The 25177-nt window shown below is 35.2% G+C and overlaps 1 protein-coding gene across 11 annotated transcripts in view; it reads right to left on the minus strand.

Annotated features, from left to right (window-relative positions):
* Positions 1-3511: 3511 nt before the first annotated feature.
* QKI (QKI, KH domain containing RNA binding) overlaps positions 3512-25177 on the minus strand; it is a 156654-nt gene continuing 134988 nt past the window's right edge. For 2 of the 11 annotated variants that reach the window (XM_017813675.1, XM_017813683.1), the window contains exons 6-9: positions 19873-19960; positions 17308-17604; positions 14601-14675; positions 3512-9923 (exon numbers count right to left, since the gene is read on the minus strand). In XM_017813675.1, the coding sequence (XP_017669164.1) occupies positions 9907-9923; positions 14601-14675; positions 17308-17604; positions 19873-19960 (477 nt within the window). In that variant the 3' untranslated portion in view covers positions 3512-9906. Of the gene's footprint in view, positions 9924-10476; positions 15448-17307; positions 17605-19872; positions 19961-25177 lie in introns of those variants that run through there. The other 9 variants (XM_017813678.1, XM_017813681.1, XR_001874555.1 and 6 more) reach the window with 7 other exon arrangements.

Genomic DNA, 25177 nt, shown 5'->3' on the forward strand with positions numbered 1-25177 from the left:
TAAGCTAGTTACTGTGGGTGTGATGAAAAGATGGGGATTTACTGACCAGTACTTTCCGCTCTGCATCAGGCAGGTATATTGTCTCTGGGTACCAGGGATTTTCTTTTTTGCTGGTGTTGTTGCTTGAAACAGACTAAAGAAGATAAGGTAATGGTGTTTTCTTTAATGGAATAACACAAAAAAATTCTTATGATGAAAACCTAGTTAACCACACTCCATATTTTGACACGACACTTCAGATGACAGTGATATTTTGTGGATTTGGCTGCAAGGATCTTGCCCAAAATTGCACAGATCATCAGCAATGAAAGAAGCATCTCAAACCAAGGTGTTCCAAATGAGTGCCCTCACTATCAGGACATTTCTCTTCCATCTGCTTGGATGGAGTCAGATATATTTAAAACAGACCTAAATAATGTCACGCTTGCACATCCTGATTTAGACCTGAAGTCTTGCTTGTTGCCTTTCTATACCAAGAAAGACCTGTGCCACCTGGCCATCCTAGAAGGGAGAATCTGTCTATGAAAGTAGAACAGCACAGAAGGGGGCAGGACAGAACCTTAGAAGAAAAGAATAAGAAATTCAAATTAGGCTGAAGAAGGGAAAAATTTCCAACAGAGAAATTAACAAGTTTGCTTAAGATAACAGGGAGATACGGTAAACCAAGTCTTCAAGGACTGTGATAATTTCAATTTTCTTCACATAAAATTCCAGCCTACAGTCTCTGATGAACTTCTTGTCAACACAGCATGGGCTTGACAATACTGCTCTAGTTTAGGGTTGTCTCCTCTTCCTGGTTCATATAAACTCCAAAGTAATCTTAGTAATCTTCTAAGGACAGGATTCAAAACTCTGCCATTACTGTTATTCTTTATCTTCTTTCAGTCCAGATCAGTGTACATTTCCTATTTTGTCTCAGAAACAAAGCTGAAGATCTGCTTCATTTGTTGCCTTTCAGGGAAAGAATCAAAATTGTCTCATCACTAAGGTTATATGGGAAAAGTCCCACCAGGGCATGCAAGTAATGGCCTTGTGGCTGCCTCTGCAGTACTGGATCCACTCTATGAAAATGATCCTGAGATTCAGTAGAGCAGCATGCATGTGAGGCTCTGCAGACTGTACCCGTGTTAAAAATAAGACAAGGAATTTGCCATGGAAATTAACATGCAGTAACATCTCCAAATTGATAACAATGTTTGAACTGTTGGAGATTAGCCATAGGCTAACAAACTGTGCTCCCTGCATCACAAATTTACCATGTTTTACCCAATATCTGAGGCCAAGACCTTAAAACTTTTCTTTGAAAAAGGCTGTGCTCTGTGAAAAGGCACACACATAGGAGTGATTTGCAGTATCTTGCCATTTCACCACCTCTGAACTTTATGAGGTCTTAGTCCCATGAAAACCACCATGTCTGGAAATCACAATTGGAAAGGTGTAGACAACTAACAAGATAAATATTACACTATTATTTCATTATGCGTTTCTAATGCACCTAACACAGTAAGACTCCAAAAGAGTAATCCCAGTATCTTTATCGTATATTAACATGCTTCCCGTAATGCTCTTGCTCAACCTGCCTTTTTACTGAAATAACTTCAATTAAAAGAAATCCCTTTAAAACACTTCTGTAGAAGGTACAGACTAATACATCTGTCATGATATTAAAAAGATGGGGTTTCATTTTCATATGACGATGAAAGTAAACTAGGATTAACACCAAACACTTGTTTGCTCAATGAAACAAACCTGTGAAGACCTGGTATCTTCCTATCTTCAGGCAGTGGAACTATCACCTGCTTAATAAAGGCCATCCCTCAGTGAACTGAAAATCCATAGAATTCATTCTGAAAACGTCCCACAAACAAAAAGAATTTCTCTGCTTAGCATCTTGCCTGTATAAGAGGCTTACAAATACATGAACTTTAGAGAAAACACTTTCATTTACTGATGAGCTGCTGAAATATGTAGAGGTGTGCCATTATTTGATGATTTTTCCCTGAACCTCACGTCTGTGTTTATCCAGTTTACTATTCAAAGTAGTAACCTTTTTTTATTGCTGAAGATGAAAACACTTTCAAACTACTGTGACAGAAATTAAAAAGGCAAATATATGCTACACTATTTTGTGAAAAAAACCCACAAAAACAAACAAACCAAAAAAAACTCAAAACTTTTTTTTTCAGGGAGTTGCTGATTATTTTTTGTTGTTAATTTTTAGAAGAGTTCAACTCAATAGGAACTGGCTGGCAGTTGTCTATTTTTAACTGTTCAAGAACTTCATAGGGGCACTGAGAAAGCAATTGGATAGACTCTTACTACTTTTGTTGGTAGACCTGAACATCAACAAGAAAGACAGTAACTTCAAACACTGCATTTTTTTACTCTTTGGTATGAATGCCTCTCATTATTTTGACACAAAAAACCGTTTAAGTTTGTATTGCCTCAAGGGAACTACTGTAACTGTAGCAAAACCAAACAAGGAGCCGTGTAGTAACACCAGGCCATCCTCCATAAACATACCAAAACGCACACAAAGACAGTGTTGGTAGAACAGCAGTGAAGTCTGTTGATAGAAATTTTCCAGTAATTAAATTCCACATTTAACTTTAATTTGTAGACTAATAAATGCAATTCCTAGCATGAACGTGACCAAAACCGCGTATTACTGACTTGGTGCTAGAGATAAGGAAAGTCAACACAATTCTGTTTTCTAGGGATCCAGATGGATGAAGGAGGGGGTTTGCACAGTGCAGCCAAAGATAGCACAGAAGGTGAAGCTGTGCCCAACACATCATGCCAGGACTAAAGGGTACGGGCATGCTTGCACTGGCATTCAGAGTAACAGCAAAGATGACATGGGGCTGCTTTACTTGCTCGAGTGGCATGTGCCAAGCAGTATCTCTACAGTCTATGAACTACCAAGATTAAAGCTAGTTCAGATACGACTATATGCCACCACTTTGTTGAGACTCATCATGGAAGGTATCTTCAAAGGCTAATTATGCCAAATTTTTCTTCCTTGCTGGGAGACTAAAGAAGAAGAAGTGTACCTTAACACTGACATTTAGCCTCCTCTCCCCTACTCTACCAGACTTCTAAAGATGCCATACTTAACCTTATCTATTGCACGCTTACTTCTGAAGCAAATCCTTTTTTATTTAAGCAGTGCAAAGCAGAAGGAATTTTTAGCAAATACCTTGATAGAGAAATTGTCCTCAACTAACACCAGATATCATCACATAAATATTAATGAAAATGTAAAAAACCATAATCTAGCTCTTCTCCAATGTGTGTGTCTCGCTAGGTTCATACTAAGGTAGGGTGGCAGTCTTAATTTTCTATAGTAATCAGAAACTCCCCCGCAAAACAGTATGTTAAAGTTACAGTAGTACTCCTTTTCCTTATTTGCTCTGAACAATTGTAACAGTTATGCTTACAAAAGTACAATAACATCAAAATCACTTGGTCATCTTTTAAGAAATTTATAGAACTGGTGCATCCACAAATCTAAATGCAAAAAGTGTATTGCGTGTTTATGGTATATAATGCATACTTGCTCCATTTACAGTTACAAACAACAGCATATGCGATAAGAAACTGTTTAGCAAAATACACCGATAATCAGACGACCATGAAAATTTAAGCCTCTTGAACAATTAACATCCTTCATAACACTGCTAAAAGCATTAATGAAAATTTAAGTGGGAAAATGTACATTCTTTATTCTGCTGTTTTGATACAGAATAAAATTTAACTTTTCAGAAAATAAAACTATAGCTACAGCTTTGAGAGCTGTCAGTCTACTTTTGAGGATAAAGTACATGCACTTTTTCCAATTACTTTATTGCACATAATGTACAGTCATAAATGGTGTTTTATTTACATGTCTTTTGGCAATGTCCATGTTTGCTTTTCCCCTCGGAATACATTATTTTGCACAAACAAAACCTTAAATGTTTCACACAAACTGCCATAATACAAGTCAAAGCATATATGTATATATGTTATTTTATTGTTGCTGCTAATTCTTCTAAGAGTTTCAAATCTCAGTTAATCTTTGCCTTGGGAGGCAGATTCCCCCCAGTTATTCTGCTGTTGAAGACGGACACCTGAACTGCAGGCACTAAGAAATTAGCACTACAACCCGCTGTGCCTGACCCCTAGCCCCTATGCAGAACCATACCACCTGCAATTAGTGCACAGGCACAGAGAAGGAAGAGCACTGTACTTTCGTTAACCAGTTTGATTCAACATTGAGTATCACGTGTTAATGTTATGGTTCATGTGTTATTTGGACAGTATTCCGTTAAAAGTGTTTTAGAAAAATATATCAAATACATTAAAACAAACCAGAAATTCCAGTAACAATTATATACTTCCAGCCCTAGGAATGTGTTACTCAGATTCCATTCTGTACAATACGGTACTTATGATAACATTTTTTTACCCAGACACAAAGAATTCAGTTTTATATACTCATAAGCATGTTTCCCCCAAGTTAAAGTAATTTCTTAATGGATGGCAACACACTTCAATTTTTCCCTGCATTTTCAGGGCAGAAAACCTTTTAGTGGTCCCCCTCCTAGAGTACAGTCTGGCAATAAACGATTCCTAACATGTAGATTTTTGACATACTTTTAAAAGATATGTTCAAATAAAGGATCAATATTGTCAGTATACACTGAACATATGCTCATTAAAAATACCTTTAATAAAAATCCTTGAAAACTCTTTATGAAATATATTATGAATTGATGACATGCACAAAAATACTCTCAAAGAAACCAAATTTGTTGTCTTGAATGTATGATTTTCTTGAATGTTAAGACAATTTAACCTCAGAATAATATGAACCTAACTTTAGTAATATTGACCTAATTTAGTAATATTGAAGTCATCCTTAAATTCAGTTCTAAAACCACTTTGTTTCTTTCCTATAAGCAGACGAAGTATAAAATAGTTAAATTTTCAGACAGGCACTTAGGTAAATTGAGAAATGCCTTTGGTGGACAACAATGTATAGTATTTTGATTTTAGCGTTTTTCCCTTTTTTTTGCTGTCCTTTAACTTTAAAGTACTACAAAACTTACAGCAACTTTCACTATTGTATATACTGAAGAATGAGATGAAAATGCACTGTGAACAAAGTATGACAGTAGTTAATATCTATTGATAAAAATACAAAATAATAAAAATACTACAGGACAGCAGTAGTCCTGGGAATAGAAATATTCTTCAATATAAAATATTAAACTTTTGTTCCATCTGAATAGTTTCACCTAAAATGGAGAGAGTACTTCACCAAGCTTAAATGTGTGCCTCTGATAAAATTCTTTAGGAATATAAATTATTGGCTCTATAATGACACTTTGTGCCATTATCCAGTCAAAAGGTTTGGTATAATCTGTACAAGTGAAACTATTCAAAATGCATTGATATTTTATCTGTACCTAAAATTTTTGTAAAACAAAGAACTACATGCCATTAGAAAACTAACAAACATTATCAAAGCTAGACTATTCTTCACTATAAAATAAAGATGCTTTCTATTTTAATTACTACCAATACTGTGAGAACCCTTTAGCACTCAAGTTTTATATTGTATGGATTTCAAGATAAATAGTTTCAAACATCATAAATTAAAGGAGGCATTTGAACAGATTCAGTCTCCTCATGTGAATTTTTACCATCTATAGGAAAAAAATGGGATTTCACAAAAATTGTCGACATCAGAAAAGTTATCTACATTGAGGATCTCCCTCAACATTAGGTGTAATTACTGTCAATTTAAGATTACAAATCTAGGAGAACTACCTGGGAAATGTAAAGGAGCTTCAGAAAGCTTAAGTTCTAAGAAAGGGAAATGTTTCTGTAAAAATATTTGCATAGATGTACATTCAAAACAGCATTTTCGCCATTTAAATTCCCTGCACTTGTTTTGCTCAAGTCATCCACAGGGATGAAGATCACATAAAGGCAGCCCTGGAATTTGAAATGGCTGTTGCTTGGTAATTTAATGAAAGGTGTATTTTTGTACTTTCTGCAGTCATTAGGAAAAGATCCAGTTTGACCTTTGGCTTACATATTGTACTCCCCTGAGCTAGGCAATACTGACAGACTATAGCAGAAATACAAAAAAAAAAAAAAAGATACTTGAAAATAGTGTGGCATGAAGACAATAAGGCACTTTTCACAAGGAAAACTCCTAGATTTTGTATTTCAATGTACAACAATTCTATCCAGAAGTATTTTGAAACGTCGCATGATGCAACATGAATCAGGTGCCAAAACCAACAAATCACGAATTACTGTGAGATTAACTGCAACCTCTGAATGGTTCAACAAAGAATCAAACTGGTTTCTGTACACAGTCATGATTTACCAATGTACTGGCATCTTTGCTCTTTTGCTGTGAGCTGACAGTAATTATTTTAGAGAAAGAAAAAGAAAGTGTGGAATTAGTAATGCAGATGCTGAAAGGCAAGTGGCAAGACTCTACAAGAATGTCTCAAAAAATGCTACTTTGTTCCCATTTCTACTGGCACCTATTCCCCAAGGTAAGAGGCCAGAATGACCAAAGCCAACTTAATAGTAGTGTGCAGAATGTCAGCTGACAAACAACATAAAAACAAGTCACGTTGTGTTATCTGTGGTCACGTTCTTCAGGGTTAGTCCAGTAACTCAAGACTTTACATTCTTCCGTCTTTATTTGTTTATCGTAATTAAACATGTAATGGTTAATAAACAGACATAGTCCAGAGTTAGTAGGTTGGTATTATAACATTTATTAAAATAATGCTATGGGTTAATAGAAACAGCAAAGAACCAAAGAATTAAAATGCAAGCTATGTAAAAACCCAACTAAAACCCAAATATGTCTAATGTATTCATCCAGTAGCTAACTAAAAGCCCAAGAAAGACAACACTCCCAATATAATAAAGTACTGCAAAACAATTGGCAATTTTTCAGTTATCAAAATTGTGGGTTTTGCATTTTGTATCCTTTTTTCTCAATCAGGAAAAAAATTCTTTTGAATGTTATATAACATACATATAAAACAAGATAGAAAAATACATTATAAACTTGTAACAATGGCTGTAAATACATTATCTTACATGTTTCTCATAGGCAATAGGTTGGTTATGGTACATACATAGCATGAAACTACTAAGATAATAAAGAATAGACAAATACATGTCATCTGTACGGTTACATACAAGCGACACTCCCATCTACCCACTCTAAAAAAATTACATAATACTGTCAGAAAGAAGTCTTAAAACTACTTATTTTAATAAAGAAAAAGTCATTAAAGAATGATAATACTGAGAACCAAGGCATTCAGAGATTTCAAAAGTCATGCTTTTTTTTAAGTTGATCCAAAATTTTGTCAACTAAGTTTTCAGAAGTTTGTTCAGAGCAAACATTACTTTCACATGTCACACATCTATTCCATACACTTCCCCTACCCCCCAGAAAAGACCTTTGATAAATGTCTAAAATGTCCAGGTTTTATCACAGTTGAGATGAAACTGGATCAAATACTGGTATAGTTTTAGCAAATCTCTCTTCAAATGTTCGAGTGTCGCAAGTTTATTCAACCAACCAACCAAAATAAAATCAAAATGGCACAGCATATACTGTAAATAAAATCAACACAACTGTATGTGTAACAGGAAGACAAAGCCGGTGGCACAATAAAGAAAAATCTAGCTGAATACGAAAGGATGAATGTCTATTGCATAGTAAATAAACTGATAATTATTTCCAGGTGAGACAAGATGTTAGATGAGGTCACCATGCAGGTGCTTAAAAATGTAAGCCCTCTTAGCTTACTATTGACCTTTCATTTGGAAGCTGTGAAGATTTGCAGGAGGAGAATAAGTTGACAAGAGGGGACTAAAATTATCACCTGATATTTGCCAAGTTTAGTACTGAGCCCCACAAAGTAATACTTAATGTTTTCAGAATTAAATACTGTGCGTTCAACAGCTTCAGCTCTTGCAATTGCCCAGCTATTTGAACCTCATGTGGAAAACAAAGGTTAAAAATAAAGTTTAGCTGGACTTCAAACAACTAGCTGATGTCCCTCTCCTGCTTATCTTTTGAAGAAAAGCCAACAGGGAAGATCTAACAATAGTCAAAGACAAGCTGAAAAATAAATAACTTCCATGCTGTTTGCTACTGCAGGAGCTGTTTGTGAAAACTGGGGACATGTTCAGTAACTAACTGAAAACCAGCCAAGCACTTTCAGTTTCATTATTCACAGAACATCAGTTTTCTTGGTGATGCCGAAGCCTACTATAGTTGATGTATATTTATTTCAACCAAAATCAAGAAAACTGCTCTCCATCCCTGAACAAAAACGACAGACTTCCAGCTCTACAAACATTTGTCAGCTAATAATCTCCTTTAGCATGAGACAGTCTGTATCATAGAACCCTTTGGTCTACGTTGCACAAGTATGGCATTTGCTATGATTTAAAAAGTAGAGTGGTTGAAATAATAATGGGCCGGTTTGACAAAAACTTAGCAAATATTTCGCATAATGAGATTTTGGCAAAGTCACATCACACTAGTATGGCAAAAATCAGGTAATTAATATGGTCAACTCATCATTTGTCTTCCCTCACAGCTTCTTTCACATACTGGGCGTCTGAGTGGCATGCAGTAACTTGTCTGAGGGAGAAGCTGATTATACAAGACATTTGACTAAATGACCATGAAGAAAATAAGGCACTTCCTTTTCTTTAGACTTATTCCAATACTTAAAAAATAAAAAAGAAAGACTAAAAGGCTCTTTTGGTCTTTTGTTTCTTGACAACCACCAGAAAAAATCATTTAATGAAATAAAGGGTTTCTTTGTTCTTTTTTTCTTTTTTTTATAACACTTGAAAGTATAAAATGCTACATTTCCAAAAATATATTTTTTTTTCTGCACCAGCACCCTTGTATAGTAAAAGTATCTACTTTTTTGTTCATTTTGTTTCAATGCACTACACTTTATCTACAATTTCATTACATGTATACAGCAAATAGGCAAGCATGGCTTTTACATCCTTAATGAAATTTTTTCTATACAGGGAAGTTTAAAAAAAATATTTGAACAGTTTGCCCAGTAATGTGACACATAATGCATGTACCTTGTTCTCATGTAATCTTCCAAGGAGATTAAAATATGGTTAAAACAATTTAAACTTGTATTTCACTTTAATAGTGTTGCTGTTTTGTCCTCTGCATTAATGTAGTTCTGAAAAGTCATCATAATCTGCATTTCAATGGCACACTTTCCTTTAAAACGTCCAATTTGGCAGGCAATAGAAAAAAGGCTGCAACATCTGCCCTTTGAGGGCACTGGTAGTGACTAAACGGCGTATCAAATTTTGAATACTTTTTAGAATCCCTTCCCCAATGACATCCCTGACCAAAGGTTCATGCATGATGCATCATCACACAGTACATTCAGAGAGAGCTTTGACTTTATTTTTTTTTTTTTTTCTGAGAAGAAAAATATTCCTAGAAGTCTCTCACAGTAACTGCCTCTGTCATCGGGTAGTTAAGGGACATCTGTCTCCATCTTGTGTGAGGCCTCCTTACCGTTCGCTTGGGGCAGGACACTAGAGGATGATCAGTGCGGAGGGATGAGTTGGACCTTATTGCTTTACTACTATTCAGTGCAGGTTCTAGAACCACTTTCACCCAAACAGGAGAACAACAAAAAGCGGAGTTGGAGGACAACAATTTCTTTGTCTGTTTTGTTAGATGGTAAGACGAACGGACAAGTGCCCCAGCTCGCTGCACTGAAGACAGGCAAGCAAAGGCGTTTACCAGTTAACTGATCAGCAGGCAGGCATGGTCAGGTCATCATTGGGTGAAGAGTTCAGAGGTCAGAAGGTCATAGGTTAGTTGCCGGTGGCGGCTGGGTGGTTAGAAACAAAAAAAAAACAAAACAAAAAAAAGAAAGAAAAGATAGAGAAGAGATTAGTTCCAGCTAGTGACGGCTTAATGACAACATGAAAACTAATCACAACTAATAAAAAAAACAAGCATGTTTAATTCTGACATACTGATCGACACCATCTACAGAATGCAATAAAATCATGACAGCCCTCCATCATGATTTGGACACGTGAAGGAGAAGCCCACTCCCACAAAACCGGTTAACAGGAAAAATAGAGATAAAATATGACTAACGACTAATGGTTAGTAGCAGTCGATGAAGGAAATTGGAAAACAAAAAACAATGAACAGTTCTTGAACTGGGTAGAAGATTTCTGGAACAACAGTCAGTGCACAGCATCAGTATCTGACTGCTATTAAGCATTAGTACTTCCCCAGGTGCAAGCATTAAAGCAACTATTAATGATGGATGTGATTATTAATAACTGGTTGTTAAAAGAATGGAGTCATCTAAGGAATTCTGGACTTAAGAGAAACAATTTGGTTCAACAAACTACGGGCCAAACAAAGGGTTTTTGTTCAATAAATTTTTTATTGCCTTTCATTTATTCTATTTACAAACAACATGGAATTTCTTGGCCTCATGATACAAAGCAGTACTAAACTGTAGTCTAGCAACGTAGGCATCACCGTGGGAACTAGGAAAATGCTCAGCCTGCTACTATAGCCAGCATTTTCCTGTTCAAAATACTATTTTACACATATAGGACACTTATAAAATGCACTTCCATGTAAACACTGTAAAAGTCCTGCCATTTTAAAGTCTATACTTAAAAAGCTCTAAGTACATGAAAAAATAGAGAAAATATCTAATTGATACTAATAAGGCATTTTAAAACTACAAACAGCTCTCTTTATTCATTTTCAAAGCTAATACTCTGCAAATACAATAAAATCTGACATTTCATATACATTCCTGCTTTATATTTTTATATTTTAAAAGAAGCCACCTGTAAATACTATTTTCTTTTGCAAAAAAACCCCCCCAAAAAAATCAAAACCCCAACAAAACAAAACAAAAAAAAAAAACCCAAACACAAACAAATTACAGTAAAACATAAAAAAGTTCTCAAGTGGAAAGTTATCATTCCCAATGTTCTTGAGCTATTCCTTCTTTAATCATTCTCTCGCATTCTCCTTCACCAAACTTGGTCCACTTAACAGTAGTATGATTTTTTTTTTTTAAGACTCATTCAACAGCTTAATTATAGCTAATAAATTCTGAGGTTGATAAAAGTTTTTGTACTGTTGCCATTTTGACTAAGGCAGAGGAGATGAAAGTGAGAAAGGTATTCAGTGCAAAGTCAGATTTGTGCCCTTACATAAAATGAAGTCCAGTAGGTGTAATATTCACAGATACCATTGACTTAACAATCTTTCTTGTGGGGTCATTTACTTTCACATAATAAAAATGGCCTATCATTTAGGATACAGTTCATAACACTACCAAAAATTACTACTGTAACATAAATGAGACCAAACACTCCCTGATTTTTTTTTTTTTTAGAATCATGTTTAGTGGGATTTGTTTAAATTAAAACAGCTGTTTCAAAAAGAAAAAAAAAATATTTCATGTGGCACAATCTTACCACTTCACAGGTATACTAGAAACAGACTCTTAAAGCATATTGATACTGATTACAATTTTGATTAAATAGTATTAAAATTTACACATAAATTACGTGACAATTGGTTTGGATAAATTCAAGAAAATTCTCAGCATTAATATTTCTTGTGGAGTTTAAAATCAAAGCAAGCTATTTTTAAAAAATACCAGTACACCTGTGATACATCCTCTGCCAAGTCTCTGGCCTTCTACAGTACACACAGGTTTGTCAACTGTGCAACACCATTTACAGTTTATTACAATTAAATCAGTCAGTCTCTCTGTTATAGGCATCAAATTCAATTTTGTATTATTTATAAACTGGGAGTTTATTCTGAGTTAAAATGAGCTATATTTTCCAACCCTTCACCAATTCTAAATGCTTAGTTGTAAAACATTTACACATTTGGGGATTCTTGCTTTAAATGCAGTGCTTATCTCTGGAAAAAAAAAAACCAAAACAAAACCAACAAAAAACCAAAAGAATAAAAAACTACTTAAAAAGTGAATGCAGTAGTACAACAAAGTCATCTGAAAGTCAATTTAGAATTAAAAAAAACCCAACTTTAGACCCAATGAATGCAAAGATAGATTTAGTGACATTTAACTATATAAAAAATTTTCTCATTGAAAAAAAAAAGTATTTCGGTTTGCTGACATTGTTTTTCATGGCCATAGCTATAGAATTATCTTGGTGACAGAACAATCAAATAGGTGAATATGGTAAATACTGATAGCATTTTAATTCTACAATATAATTTTAGAACATTAAAAGACATTTTTATTGCTGAACAACGTTCTCTCCAAAACATTTTGTGAAACTTTTAAATCTGTGCTGTGGTAACCTTGGATTTGAAATTCAAAATACAATGAAGTTCAGTTGTAAAATTAACTTTGTGTTTCTCAATATACACTGACATTACTTAGGTAAGACTTCAAAATAAGGCTCTCCTGAAATATCGGTATGGTTTTCGTAAGAGAGATGTATGCATGACTTATTCCACAGGAGGTGAGATATTTATTTATCTACTTAACACAGTGGGTTTCCACTTTGCTAGAGACGAATGCTGTTCTATCAGAAAATGGCTGTATTTTAAAAGAAGGTGAAATGATACCAATAAAGTAATTTCAGTTACTTCTAAGTGACCCAGATGTAACACCTAGGCACTTCAAAAAGTATTTAAAATTTATGTTCAGTAAACATTACAACGATGAACTTAAAACTACAAATTGGTATTTTCTCCCTGACAGCACCAACCCCCAACTTTCCCCCACCCCTGCTTTATCAGTATATTTACTAGCCATCTCAGGCAAATATCTAATTAAACAAAAAGGTAGCCTCACCTGTCACCTGAAACTACCACTACAGATCATGAAAAACTGATTTTTGCAACATCAGGTCTAACTTTGAAAGACAACCTTACTACCTATTTCTCTTGAATGTGATAGAAAAAAAGATTAGAAAATATTAAAACCTATTTCCTTTTTTATAATCTTTTATTTTTTTTGTAAACATGGGCTATGATTTTCTACTGATTATACCCTGTTGCCCGACTGAAGAGTTCTCAAGAAATGAGAACAATGGGCTGCAAATAGTGTGCAGTGATATAAAACAATCTTATCGAAAACTAAAGTAGTGTCTTTTATCAGCTTTACACTTTCTGTAAAGACTAGGATCATATGAAAGATGAAAGTGTTACATAAATATAGCAAATATCCAGGAGGGCCCCTTTTACTGAATTGACCAAAATCTGTATTCTGTCCTGTAGTCAATTTATGGAAGGTTGAGAGAAGTGTAGTCAGTGTTAGGAGATGTCAGATCTGTCATTGGAATTTGACTTTTGAATATTACAGTATCATGGAAACCTGCACAACACTGATTTGGATGAGACCAGAATAATAATACTTGGCACGTAATGCTTTGCATCCTCAAAGCCCTGTACAAAACAAGAACCCCCACAACACCCCTGTGAGGTAGGGAAGTATTATTATCCTTATTTTACTGATGGGAAAACATACACAGAGAGATTAAATGACTTGCTGAAACCCACAGCAGGGATGGGGTAAGAATTCATCCCCTACACTACGTCCTAGTCAATGTCAATAAACCGAAAATATCAGTTTTCTCAATAAGCTTAAATACTTCATTCAGGGGTCCAAAGGCATGACACTTGAGGAGCAGGAGAAAAATGAAGATTTACTTTCCATTCAAAGGTTAAAGAGAGATGCCCAAATATTGGATGTCATCTCACGAACAGGACTTCAAAAGTTGCTTCTCCTTCAGGTTACACATTTTAGCAGCAAAAGGAAAATACCAAGAAATAGATTTTTGGAAAAAAAAAAAACAAACAAAGAAACAAACCAAAAAAAACCCAAAACACCAAAACACCCTCCCTCCTCCTACCCTTACTAATTCAAACTCAAACAACTTTTGAAGTTATCTTCACAGCCCTTACCTTTCTGAATTCAGTTAGGTATCTGAGAACATGCATCCTCCTCATAATATACAGTACAGTGGCTCAAAAGTTTATTGGAAAAAAAAGGAATCTAAATCTTCAGATTTCTCCAGACACAGACAGGAGGCATTTATTCCTTTACTTCTTTCTCATTAAGCAACCATCCATTCATTTTATTTTGCAACACCAATCTGATATTTCCACACCAATTAAAAGAATGAACTGGGGGATGGGGGGAGGAAGGGAACACAACCAAATTAATTATTGCAGCACTGATTTCATAGCATTTCCTGATGCAGATGGATCTTTCATTTTTTAAAACTGTATCAGCTATAGCATTTCTATTAAATATATCAAAGTATATTTATTTAATTGAGCTGGGAAAGCCAAATTTACGAATTTTTTTTTTTAAAACCACAAGCATTCCCAAAGCTTAAAATATTAACTGTTCAGATTCTGGAGAAAAATAATGAATGGGTCAAAATAGGGTATTTGGTTAACCAGCTGTGGTGTTGCAAATCTCATGTACACTCAAAGCACTTCTTACAAACAAGAACTGCAGAACTAAACTAACCTCGGTCTGCGGTCACAATCCTTTGGTAAGGATGGACACGCATATCGTGCCTTCGAACTTTAGTAGCCACCGCACCTAGTTAAATTGCAATTACCAAGACAAAGTTAGAAAACATTCACAGAAAACATTAACAGCAGGTTTATCAAAATGGATTTAAATGATCATTAACTACAAAAGTTCATTTTAAGAAAAGCAACAAGTTAAGGCACAGTAGTTTCAAATCTTAATCTTAAAAAGAAGTTTATCTGTGCAGATTAATATTGCATTTATTTTAAACATCCTGGCCTTAACCTGTTTAATCCATTCATTTACAATCCCAAAATTACAGTATTTCATGAAATCTATTAGACCCAAGCACATTTAAGCTTTACTAGTCACATATTCACTGAAGTGCCTTTCTTGCAGCAGGACTATTTTAAATAATGCCATCTTTTAATACTGACAATTATTTGCTAACCTTAAGATCACTTCCAGTTCTACCACAAAAAAAAAAGTTTTAAAGCAATTCTTCAAGCCTACAGATTGTGATTTTAAACTTTAAGTCAATAAGTATGAACTGCAATGAATTAGGTGATTAGTAAAGCAAACACTATATAGAACACTTAGCAGTCAGTATACTACTATACACTCATAAATTACAGCTACTCTGTAATAATAGGACCTAATCCAAATTAATAGCACTATTTTATTTTAAATCTATGTGCAAAAAAGTGCAAGTAAGTCACTGACTGCTAGGCCAAGCTTTTTTCAAGGCTGCTGAAACTAAGCATTTGTTAAAATTCAGATCTGATGAAGGATCAGTTAAGACCGTTCTTGAATTCTTAGCCTTTCGTTGGGAAAGCCATACCTGAAGATAAAAGGAAGGGAATTAAAAGTTAGTCACCAACTAAAATTTGATCCCAACACCAATATCCCCCAAAATACTGATAGGGATGCATTTCTCTGCCATTTTTAACAGAATTATTTTAAGACATCTTAAAGGTCCACCACAAAAATGGACAAAATAAATGAGAATAAGTGTGTAACAAAATAAAACTCAATTAAAACTAATTTAATTCAATTAACTCTATACAATTGCTCAGATAATAGAGCAGATGTATTAAGAGTTATTGATTATATGCAACTTGAGCGGGAGTGTGGGGGTTCCCCCTCCTCCCTTTTCCTTTTTTAAGTAACATTTTTTAATGAGATCTATTTTGGGCAATCCACCTCACACAGCTAAGGCCAAGAGTATGCAATGGTTCCAGATACCATTTTAGGAGTAATTTTCCCCTCCTCTCTCTTCATAGAAAATCCTGTGAGAAACTGAAGTTCCTGCATCGTATTAAACTACTACTCTGGAATGATGTATTTCTTTACTTGCTATTAACTGAACTCAGGAGAGGGGTTTGCCCCTAACCAACAGCTGACAGCTACTCTGCTGAACTCTGTAACCGTGACTTTACCCCAGGATGTATCACAAGCGGACTAACAGATTGGGGTAGAAGAGCTAGGGAGAATATTTACATGTTTGTGGGAAATAAATGATAATGGCTCACTGAAGTTTGGGTATGGGGTAACTCAACCACCATGAACTCCTCAAAGACAGACCTACTGTATACTTTTGTCCTACCAGAATTTTTATTATTGATTCACTAATCCTGCAAGTCAGGATACATTATATATATATAATATATATATGTAACGTGGAAACATGCACACATATAGATAACTCACCAAGTATCTGTCATGTGAAACACTGATTTTTCGCAATACTTTCAACAAAATATTGACTTTGAACCTTATTGTCCAGTGTTCATTAGAGATGTTTAGAATTTGTGTAAATCAATAACTGCCACTGAACAAACTAAGATCAAAGTCCTATAAAAACATTATGCAGCACCAAGGTCATATGCAATTCAGAACAAACTGAAGAGAAAAAATTATTTAGATTCTGTAGAGGGTAGGGAAGGAAGAAACTATGGGAACTGCTTTTTCCATATTGACCAGTTAACTGAATTGTCACAGCTGCTTTATCATTCTTGCCTTCCCACAGCAAGTCAGTGGTCTGATATATTAGGAATGATGGGCATTTCAATGCAATGTATATAAAAGAAGCCATCAGCAGAGTTGCTAATTTTATCATACTTCGGTGAGAATTTGGTTTGCTTTATATTCATTCACTGAAATTATTTTCTGCTTACAAAATGATTTACAGCTTTCTGACATTGACGAGAGATTTATCAGTTGTGTACTAAATAAAGCAGCAAAAACTCCAACTGAGAAAAGACCTTTCCACTCTCTCCAGTTTTGCTACTAAAACAATATAGCAAAATAAGAAGTTCTCTCTTCCAAAGATTGCTGGACATTAATTTATGTTAAAGAGAATACAAATAAATCTGGTATTTATGACAGCCCAAATGACAGGTAATAGATGTCAACTTCTATGTAGCTTTTTATGCCTGTGTATCCACCATCTAATGTTATACAAACATCAAGATTTTGTTTTCAGTAATCTTATAAATAAACATACACATTCAAGACGCAAAACATGTTTAAAATGTACAAGAGTTGCACCATTTGAGCAGCTCTTCTAGGCAGTTTTGATATACCTGATTTAAGTTTGTTGCTTCAAATTTGTTTCTTTGAGCTCCATGACCTCTACTTCGCAAATACCATAGAAGCATAAGCAATACATTCTCCAGTCATCCATGTACAAAGATCTTACCTAATACACCACTAGGTTCAATAGGATACTCAAGGATTGATGTAGCTGGTGCCAGCGTGTAGGGGTATTCGTATGGTGTGTAAATTAAACCGGCTTCGGGTCCAGGTGGAACTATTGCAGCAGTGGGATGAGGAGTTCCGTTTGGCATGACAGCGGTTTGTATTTGTCTGATCAAAGGCATTATGGTAGGGCCAGCTGGCGTAGGAGTACGCAGGGCAGCTGGTGGGAGAACAGGCGCAGGCCCAGTAATAATCCTTGGAGCCTGGGCTGTTGCTGCAAGAGAAAAGGCAAGGGCTGCTACAGTAAGCAAAGAAATTCAGAGGAAAGTATGGAGATAGCAGTATAAAACGTGGAAAGAATGGGAAAAAGGGGAAAAAGTAGGAAAGAAGAAAAATAAAAGGAAATCATTAGTACATGCGCTGATCACACAGTGCCAAAGCACACCATTCAAATGCAAACAGCTTTCCATTTTCCAGTGTGATTAAGTATGAACATGCAAAATAAAAAAGCCATTGTAAAACAGTGAGGTAGATTTCTCAAACAGGTTACACAGCACGAAAGCTCCATTTAGACCACATTTCTTCATTTATGCTATCAAGACTGCATGAGACTGAGATGCATGCAGGAAATACAAGGGAAATACTGTCACAAATACAAAGAGTACAAAATTTAGTGCATCTACAGAGTCCACAGACACTCAGTTATGCAGAGCTGCTGCATGAGTCTACAGTTTTTATATGACTTAAAATTGTATTAAAACCTATATACAATTCCAATTTGCAGGATCAGTGAAGTTAAAGATGACCCAGAAACATGAATCAATCCTATCCTACTCTAGCATGAATAAAATAGACTCAGATGTGACTTCCATATCAAATTTCATCGAATAAGATACTTCTTTTGTATTAGAAGTTTACTACAGCCTTGTTTAAAGAAAATAGATTTTTTTTTGTTTTGGTGGGTTTTGTTTGTTTGTGGTGGTTTTGTTTGGTTTTTTCAGTGGTGCTAGCACATTTAAGTGTTATTTGAAGCCTGTTGGCACACCAGATGAACAACAACTTATACACTAACACATCTGCTGGTAACAGTCAATCTTAAAGGGTTATAATTTATGGATTTCTGTGCACTACTGTTGATCTACATTGGTTTAATTAACTTACAAGTGGCCTGAAAAGGGAAATGTGGCAAAAGTTTTTCAGATTTATTATTATTTTTATTTTTTAAAAAAAGTGCTCAGATAATTAAAAAAACCCCTCAAACGTTTTCCTTTCTCAAACAGAAACAAACCAGTGTGGCTTCTACACGTTCAACTTTTCAGTAAAATCAAAATACAAAGAGTGAAACTGTCTTACTACGAAAAAATGAGTATTAGTGTGGAAATCTCTAGTCAAAAAATAAATAATAATTCTATCTTCCCAAATGGGAACAGATCAGACAAAGAAGTTGTTCAAATTAATATAGAGGTTTCTGTGCAACAGTTTGCATCAATTTAAGCTATTCTGAAAACTATTTTACTCAAACATTTGCAACAATTTAGAGACTAACATATATTTAAAACTGATCTAGCTTTAAATATTATAGTGTTCATTAGGCCTGAAAGATTTACCATTACCATTGTAGTGGTAAAAATGGTAAAAGCCCTTGCTTATGTCTCTTTTCAAATCAGAATAATTACACTGGTGTAAGCACTCTCAAATTGACCTAACTGCATTCCAATCTTTAAACATATTCAACACTGAAATGGTGACTGTGTGGAGAAAAGAAATTTGCAAATATCTGTAGGCCCTTAGTGAAAAGACTGGTTTAACTGTGCTTACATTTGACATCTGTATCACAGCTACGGCAAAAATTTAATTTAGAGAAGGAACTACATTTTCAGAAGGAGAAATCAGATTTTCAACTAGAGAAAATAGTTTATATCACACATAATAGGTATATGCTTTCATTAGTAGGTGCGTGTAATTAATTTTCAAGTGTAAACTTGTGCATACATGCGTTTGCAAAAGCATTTTCACACAAATGTAATGGAAGTAATCATATAAATGGCTTGTTACATCACTGATCCCTGTGAACTCAGCTGTGAAATCAGTTGATGAATTGTTGGTAAAACATAACATTGGGGGTACGCATGCAAGCAAGATGAAAGGAAGGAATATAATACAGAAAAATGTATTCACAGTATCCTCAACATCTGTAACATCTCAAAATTAAATCTCTAAAAATAAAATTGAAAAGGAGTCTATTGCCCTTAAGGATGCACTAAGGAAAAAAATATTGTACAGTAGGAGAATCTAGCTTAAGGGTTGAGGTTTTTTATACTATATATTTGTAAATGTTTCAACCCAGACATATTGCCTAAAAAAAGGGGGGGGGGAGGGCGACAAACAAAAAGATCTCCCAACTTATAAAGATCTTTTCCAACAGCTACCTACTGTTTTGTTGGGTCTTTACTGCCTTCCATTCTCCAACACAGTTGCCACTGCACGTTTTCCAAAAAGTAGCTTTAAGAATCAAAACCTGCAAACATTACTATAGCATTGACCCTTGAGCTTATGACATGCTTACGTGATTTGATGTTGGCATCTCTGTAGGTGCCATTCAGAATTGCAAGCTCCATCAGCTGCATCTTTTTAAGGCTGTCTTCTCCTTCTGCCTGCACATGAGAAGATAGGAAGAAAGTCAGGATTATAGATTTGCTAGTGCACAAGATCCAAGGGACCTAGAATAAAATGTCTTCAAGCAAAATACCTGCTTACCATTAGTCACAAAAACAGTAAGCTTTGCTAACTTTTCCTTAAAATTAAGGGCAAGTTGCCTGTTGTCAACATTAAGTCAAGTTGACAAACATCTTTAAAAGAGTTTTGGAAAAGAAAGCTTCATAACATAAATTATAAAAATAGGGTTAAATATAAGTTGTGTTTGATATAAATTGTTTAAGGAAGTTTCTCCTCAAATATGTGTTCATGTACTCCTAAAGGTATCTTTTTAAAAATTGTATTATTGGCCCAGAGGAAGAACAGGCATCAGAGATTTTATTACAACTTGCTCCACTATAATTGACTACTAGGGGGGTGGGGCAAACAAAAATAAACAACAAACTTTGAGTAGCTTTCCAGACAGGATATTGACAAATGTCGTAAGGCTGAATTCCTAATTCTGGCACATGTAGATGTATTCCGATGAGGATATAACCATTATTTACATGGCATACATTATTCGTGGTTTTGCTTCAAAATAAATTACTTCCCTGAAGTTATCCACTCCACTGGTATCATGCAGGTTGTATAAATATTAAGTAGTGTTCAGTAAAAAAGGGCTCACTTTTTCAGTTAATAACAAAACTTTTCTAATAGTATAATTTCAGTTTTAAGACCAGGTATTTTTTGACCTGTCTTTCCAGAAATACTACCATTTGTTTAGTCTACACTCTAACATGCAGAAAACACAGTTATAATATAGGAAACCCCAGAGAGATGGTCAATGTCTACTTTAATGTTAGGTTACCCCTTGCTTCTTGTATAGAATGTCACTGCTGAAATTCTCAGATGCAAAAAAGGGCAGCTTCACTGTCAGCTGCATTGCATTCTTCCTTTGCTAAACTGAGTTTCTTACATTTTTACTTATCTATTCACACAATATTTTGCAGGTATTTGGAACAGTATTTTCCAAGTTAATGGGAACCTGTATAATAACATACTGAGCCATCCACTGAAAATCTGAAGTCTAGTTTCAGAGAGAGTTGTTCACCTCTCTTAAACTACAGCTCTTACAGAGGTTTGAACTCATATTTCCAAGGGCATGAGTGATAACAAAAGAACAGAATTAAAAGCCACAAAGAATAGCAATCACCACCAATAACTGTCTACTAAAGCACTGCACCAGTGAAACGCCATCTCAAAGTAGTTATGAGTTAGCATAAGTAACTCATAGCACTGTTCCAAATGTATAGAGAAATATATTTTCAGGCTAGTTTGCAGCAACGTACTGTCATGCATACTAAGGATAAGGAATTTACTAAATTACAAGGCAAAAATAGTTTTAAAATTTTAGCTAAGAAAATACAGTACTTATTGTGAGGTGTGTTCAAGGGCCACCATACCTTGAAATGGAAATTTTAACAGCTGATTTTTATCAACAACATAAAATCAATATGGTAAGATGGGTCAACACTAAATTTCTTTCAGACGTCAGAAACTGAAAGTCCTAACTGTAATACTGAGGGCTTGCATAAACACCTAGATTATCAAACAGTAATAATTTATGTAGTTGTTAAACATTCAGAATGTACTGAAAATTAGACATTTTCTTTATATATTAAATACTATATGACAGACCAAGCTGACACTAGTACTGAAAAAGCAAATGCACATTCAAGTACCATTTTAGCTACAAATTAATTGTACAGTTAAGTACTGTAGTATCCAGAAACCTCAGACTCCGTAGCCATTAAAATGAGACCCTTTGCAATACAAAATATACCAACTCTAGAAAGCTTAACATGAGATACTCAGAACAGAATTACATTTTAAATGCAAAATTGTATCTCCTATTTTTAAAAGAAATCATTATTTCATTGCATCTTTGCTGATAAATTACCTAGGCAATCATGACACAATAAAAACAATTCCAAATCTATCTCCCTATCCAGAGCTCACAAATTCTTGTCATTCTGGATATATCTTATCTAATTATTTTAGCAATAAAGATTTTTTTTTACCATTGATTCATCTTTTCCTCTCCCCCCATAACAGTTACACTGTTATTGGCTTTTTGTTTGTGTTCATGTATTTGTTTATTTGAAAGTGTGCAACAAGAAAACTTCCTCACAATGTCAGCTGCATCTCCCATACAGTTCCATTAATGTTACTAAAATTGCTCACTTCCTCCAAATAAGACTTCAGGTGATTGATCTACACCATTAATAAGTCTCAGTAAATGCTGAATCTTACATTCCACTTGCTAGGACAATTTTAGCAACTCTAATCCCAGATTTTGCACCACAGTGAATATTTCCCTATATAACTATTTATAGGATAATAATTTTGTCAGACAGAAAACATTTTTATCCAAAAGAAGGAGCTATAAGTCCAAGTAATTAGTCTTACTTTGGATCTTTAACGTTTTCCTGTAGGTCACTATTGCTTTCTATAAAAAAAGATTACCCAGGTTTTACAAAGTATGTTTATGAAAACAATAATGGACTTCATCAAACAAAGCAAACAAAGTCCTTGATTTTTATTTTTGAGATTTACTTCTCTGGACTACTGCTCAGCTGTTGATAAACCTCTCTTCTTTTAAACCGACCCCAAAACATTGCTTAAAACTTTTCCTTAAAGACTGCATCAGTAACAAATCAGAGATGTAAGATGTGGACTTGCATTACCAGACATTAACACTAACTTTTGACTTTTGGTACTTTGATTTTTAAAGCACTTATTAGGAAGAAAAAATCCAACCCAAACAAAAATCCAACCAAACCACTTAACACCTTTAACGCTGACCACAAGGTCATCGTTCCGACTCCTCCCAGAAGATGGCACTGTTTATTATACAATACTATCTCCATAAGACCTGGGTGCTTAGCACTATTTGCACCACTCTACTGGTATTGCTTAAAATCCTGCCACCCCCTCGCATCCTAAACTTGAAACAGTCACTTGCCACATCTCCTCAAGGTGAAGTCACAGAAGTGGTCAGGACCCTTTCAGACACTCTGTCGTGTCCTACATTCTCTGGCATCAAGGTCTCCACTTGAACATCATTCACCAATAGTCAATACCTCAAATTTCCAAGAGCTGGGACAGAGCAAGGGGCACATGTTTTTGCCTGCCCTACCCTCTCGCTTCTTTGCTGACAAATGATCGAGTAAGGCACACGACTCGATCTATCTTAGCTCCAGGCATTTCTGCAGGCACTCTCTGTTAAAGGGAAGAGAGGTTGCATCAGGGATACAAAGGCAATCTCTAAAGGGACAGTACATTACCTGTACAATAGCTGCAACAAAGCTCAGTCATTTGTACCGAAAGGAAGCTACTTTGAGCAAACATCAATAAGGTCACTTAAAAGCCAGATTTGCATTACTAAGTTGAAGCTCAAGTGATTGCCTCAAACTTCTCATCCTCTTAAATCTCCAGTGCTTTCCTTCTATTTATCATGTACAATGTAACATGCAGATTAAGAAAAAAACTCCTTAAATGGTATCTTGAAACATAATTCTTTAAACATAAGCACTTGCAACTGCTCACTGAATACAAACACCGAAGAGATGCAAGTAGTAAATCCTAACAAAGCCAACTGTGCACAGACACCAGGGGTTACTGATTTTTAAACACATGGCCCCATACTCTTCAGAGTAGCTCAACTCTACTTGGGCAAGCAATAAATAGACCTAAAGGAGACCAAATGGCAGTGAGAACTATCATTTTAAGTAACTTGCTTAACAGATAATCCTTTATCAGAGTAGGATTAATAGTCTCAAGACTCAAAACACTAGTAACAAGTGCCACCTTTGTGAAGTCTCTGGGGAAACACTTCCTAAATTTGAAACTAAATACACAGCACTGACCCTACAAATGCCCAGTTAAAACCACAATTGTCTTCCCTACATTGGACAAAACTGACAGTTTCACAAAAAAATAAAAAAATTTAAAAGAAAAAGGAAGAATACAATAAACTGCTATTAGTAAGAGCTTGTTTCACGTCATTAAATGGGGGGCTCAGAAAAAACACTAAGGAATTCTTTTCATTATCAATGTCCAAGCTGTACTTCAACCTCAGATATTCTAAGATCCCCAGAGAATCCTTTTGTTTAACTGATGCTTCTGAAATTATTTTTAGGCACTGAAATGTCTCAGATTCTCATACACACACAGTACACACCCTGAAGAGTATCATACAGTTTAACTTCTTATTTATATACAAAATATACACACAACTAGATACACATGTTATCAAAGTGGCAGACAGACACGCATGCAGACTCCAAATGTAAATGCCTTCACTGTGCTATGTTGATGAAGGACTTCAGAAGACCACATCAGTTTTCAAAGGTGACAGATAGACTGTTAGATTCTGTGTACAGTCAACTCTGAGAAGCCTGTAACAAATTACAGTAGAGAAGAAAGGTACTATCTTAAAATAAAAGAAGGATCAAGCAACAACGTTTATGACAGAGCAGAGATCCACAAGCTAGCATCCAGGAGAGACAGTCAGTGCCCACACTGCCCTGCCATACTGCTGCTGGATCCAAAAGGAACACGACTGCAGTTCACTTAATTCAGAAACCAAACACTCCACTTATTTGTGTGATAGTAGGGATGCTTTATCCTAACAGAGCTTCTTGAGCCTCACAGTCTCACTCAGCTAAGTCTCAGAAGGTACTTCAATTCTCATTAGTACTAATGCTGAAAGGGAAGGCTTTCAACGTATCTGTATGAACGTAGATACTTTCCCCGTATAATGCTCAATTTTCTTTTAAAGTAACCACTTTGGAAAACATAACAGATACATTTCTTTTCTAAATGCATAACAAATAGATACACTTATTTAGGTGATATTAGTGAGTTTCACAGACAGTCTAGCTTCCAAATGTCATGCATTTTGGATGACATTTTTTCAAGCCTGTCACATCCCTGCACTTCAGTTGAATTCTCATGAACTGAAATGAGCCCAGCCCTAGGAAAGGCAGCAGACAGTTTTACTATCTGGCACCACATGCAGCCAAGCCTGGCTTAGGTTAAGGGATCAGTCCTTTATAAGCTTTTCCAGGGCTGTCCTTTAAGGCTCAGAGCAGGAGCACTAAGTGGGAAGAGGAAATTGTGGTAAAGTAAAACGATAGCGTCAACTGCGAACACAAAGGCCAAAAAATAAT

The sequence above is a fragment of the Lepidothrix coronata genome, unplaced genomic scaffold (assembly GCF_001604755.1).
Source record: "Lepidothrix coronata isolate B3197 unplaced genomic scaffold, Lepidothrix_coronata-1.0 Scaffold42, whole genome shotgun sequence".
Lineage (NCBI taxonomy): Eukaryota > Metazoa > Chordata > Aves > Passeriformes > Pipridae > Lepidothrix > Lepidothrix coronata.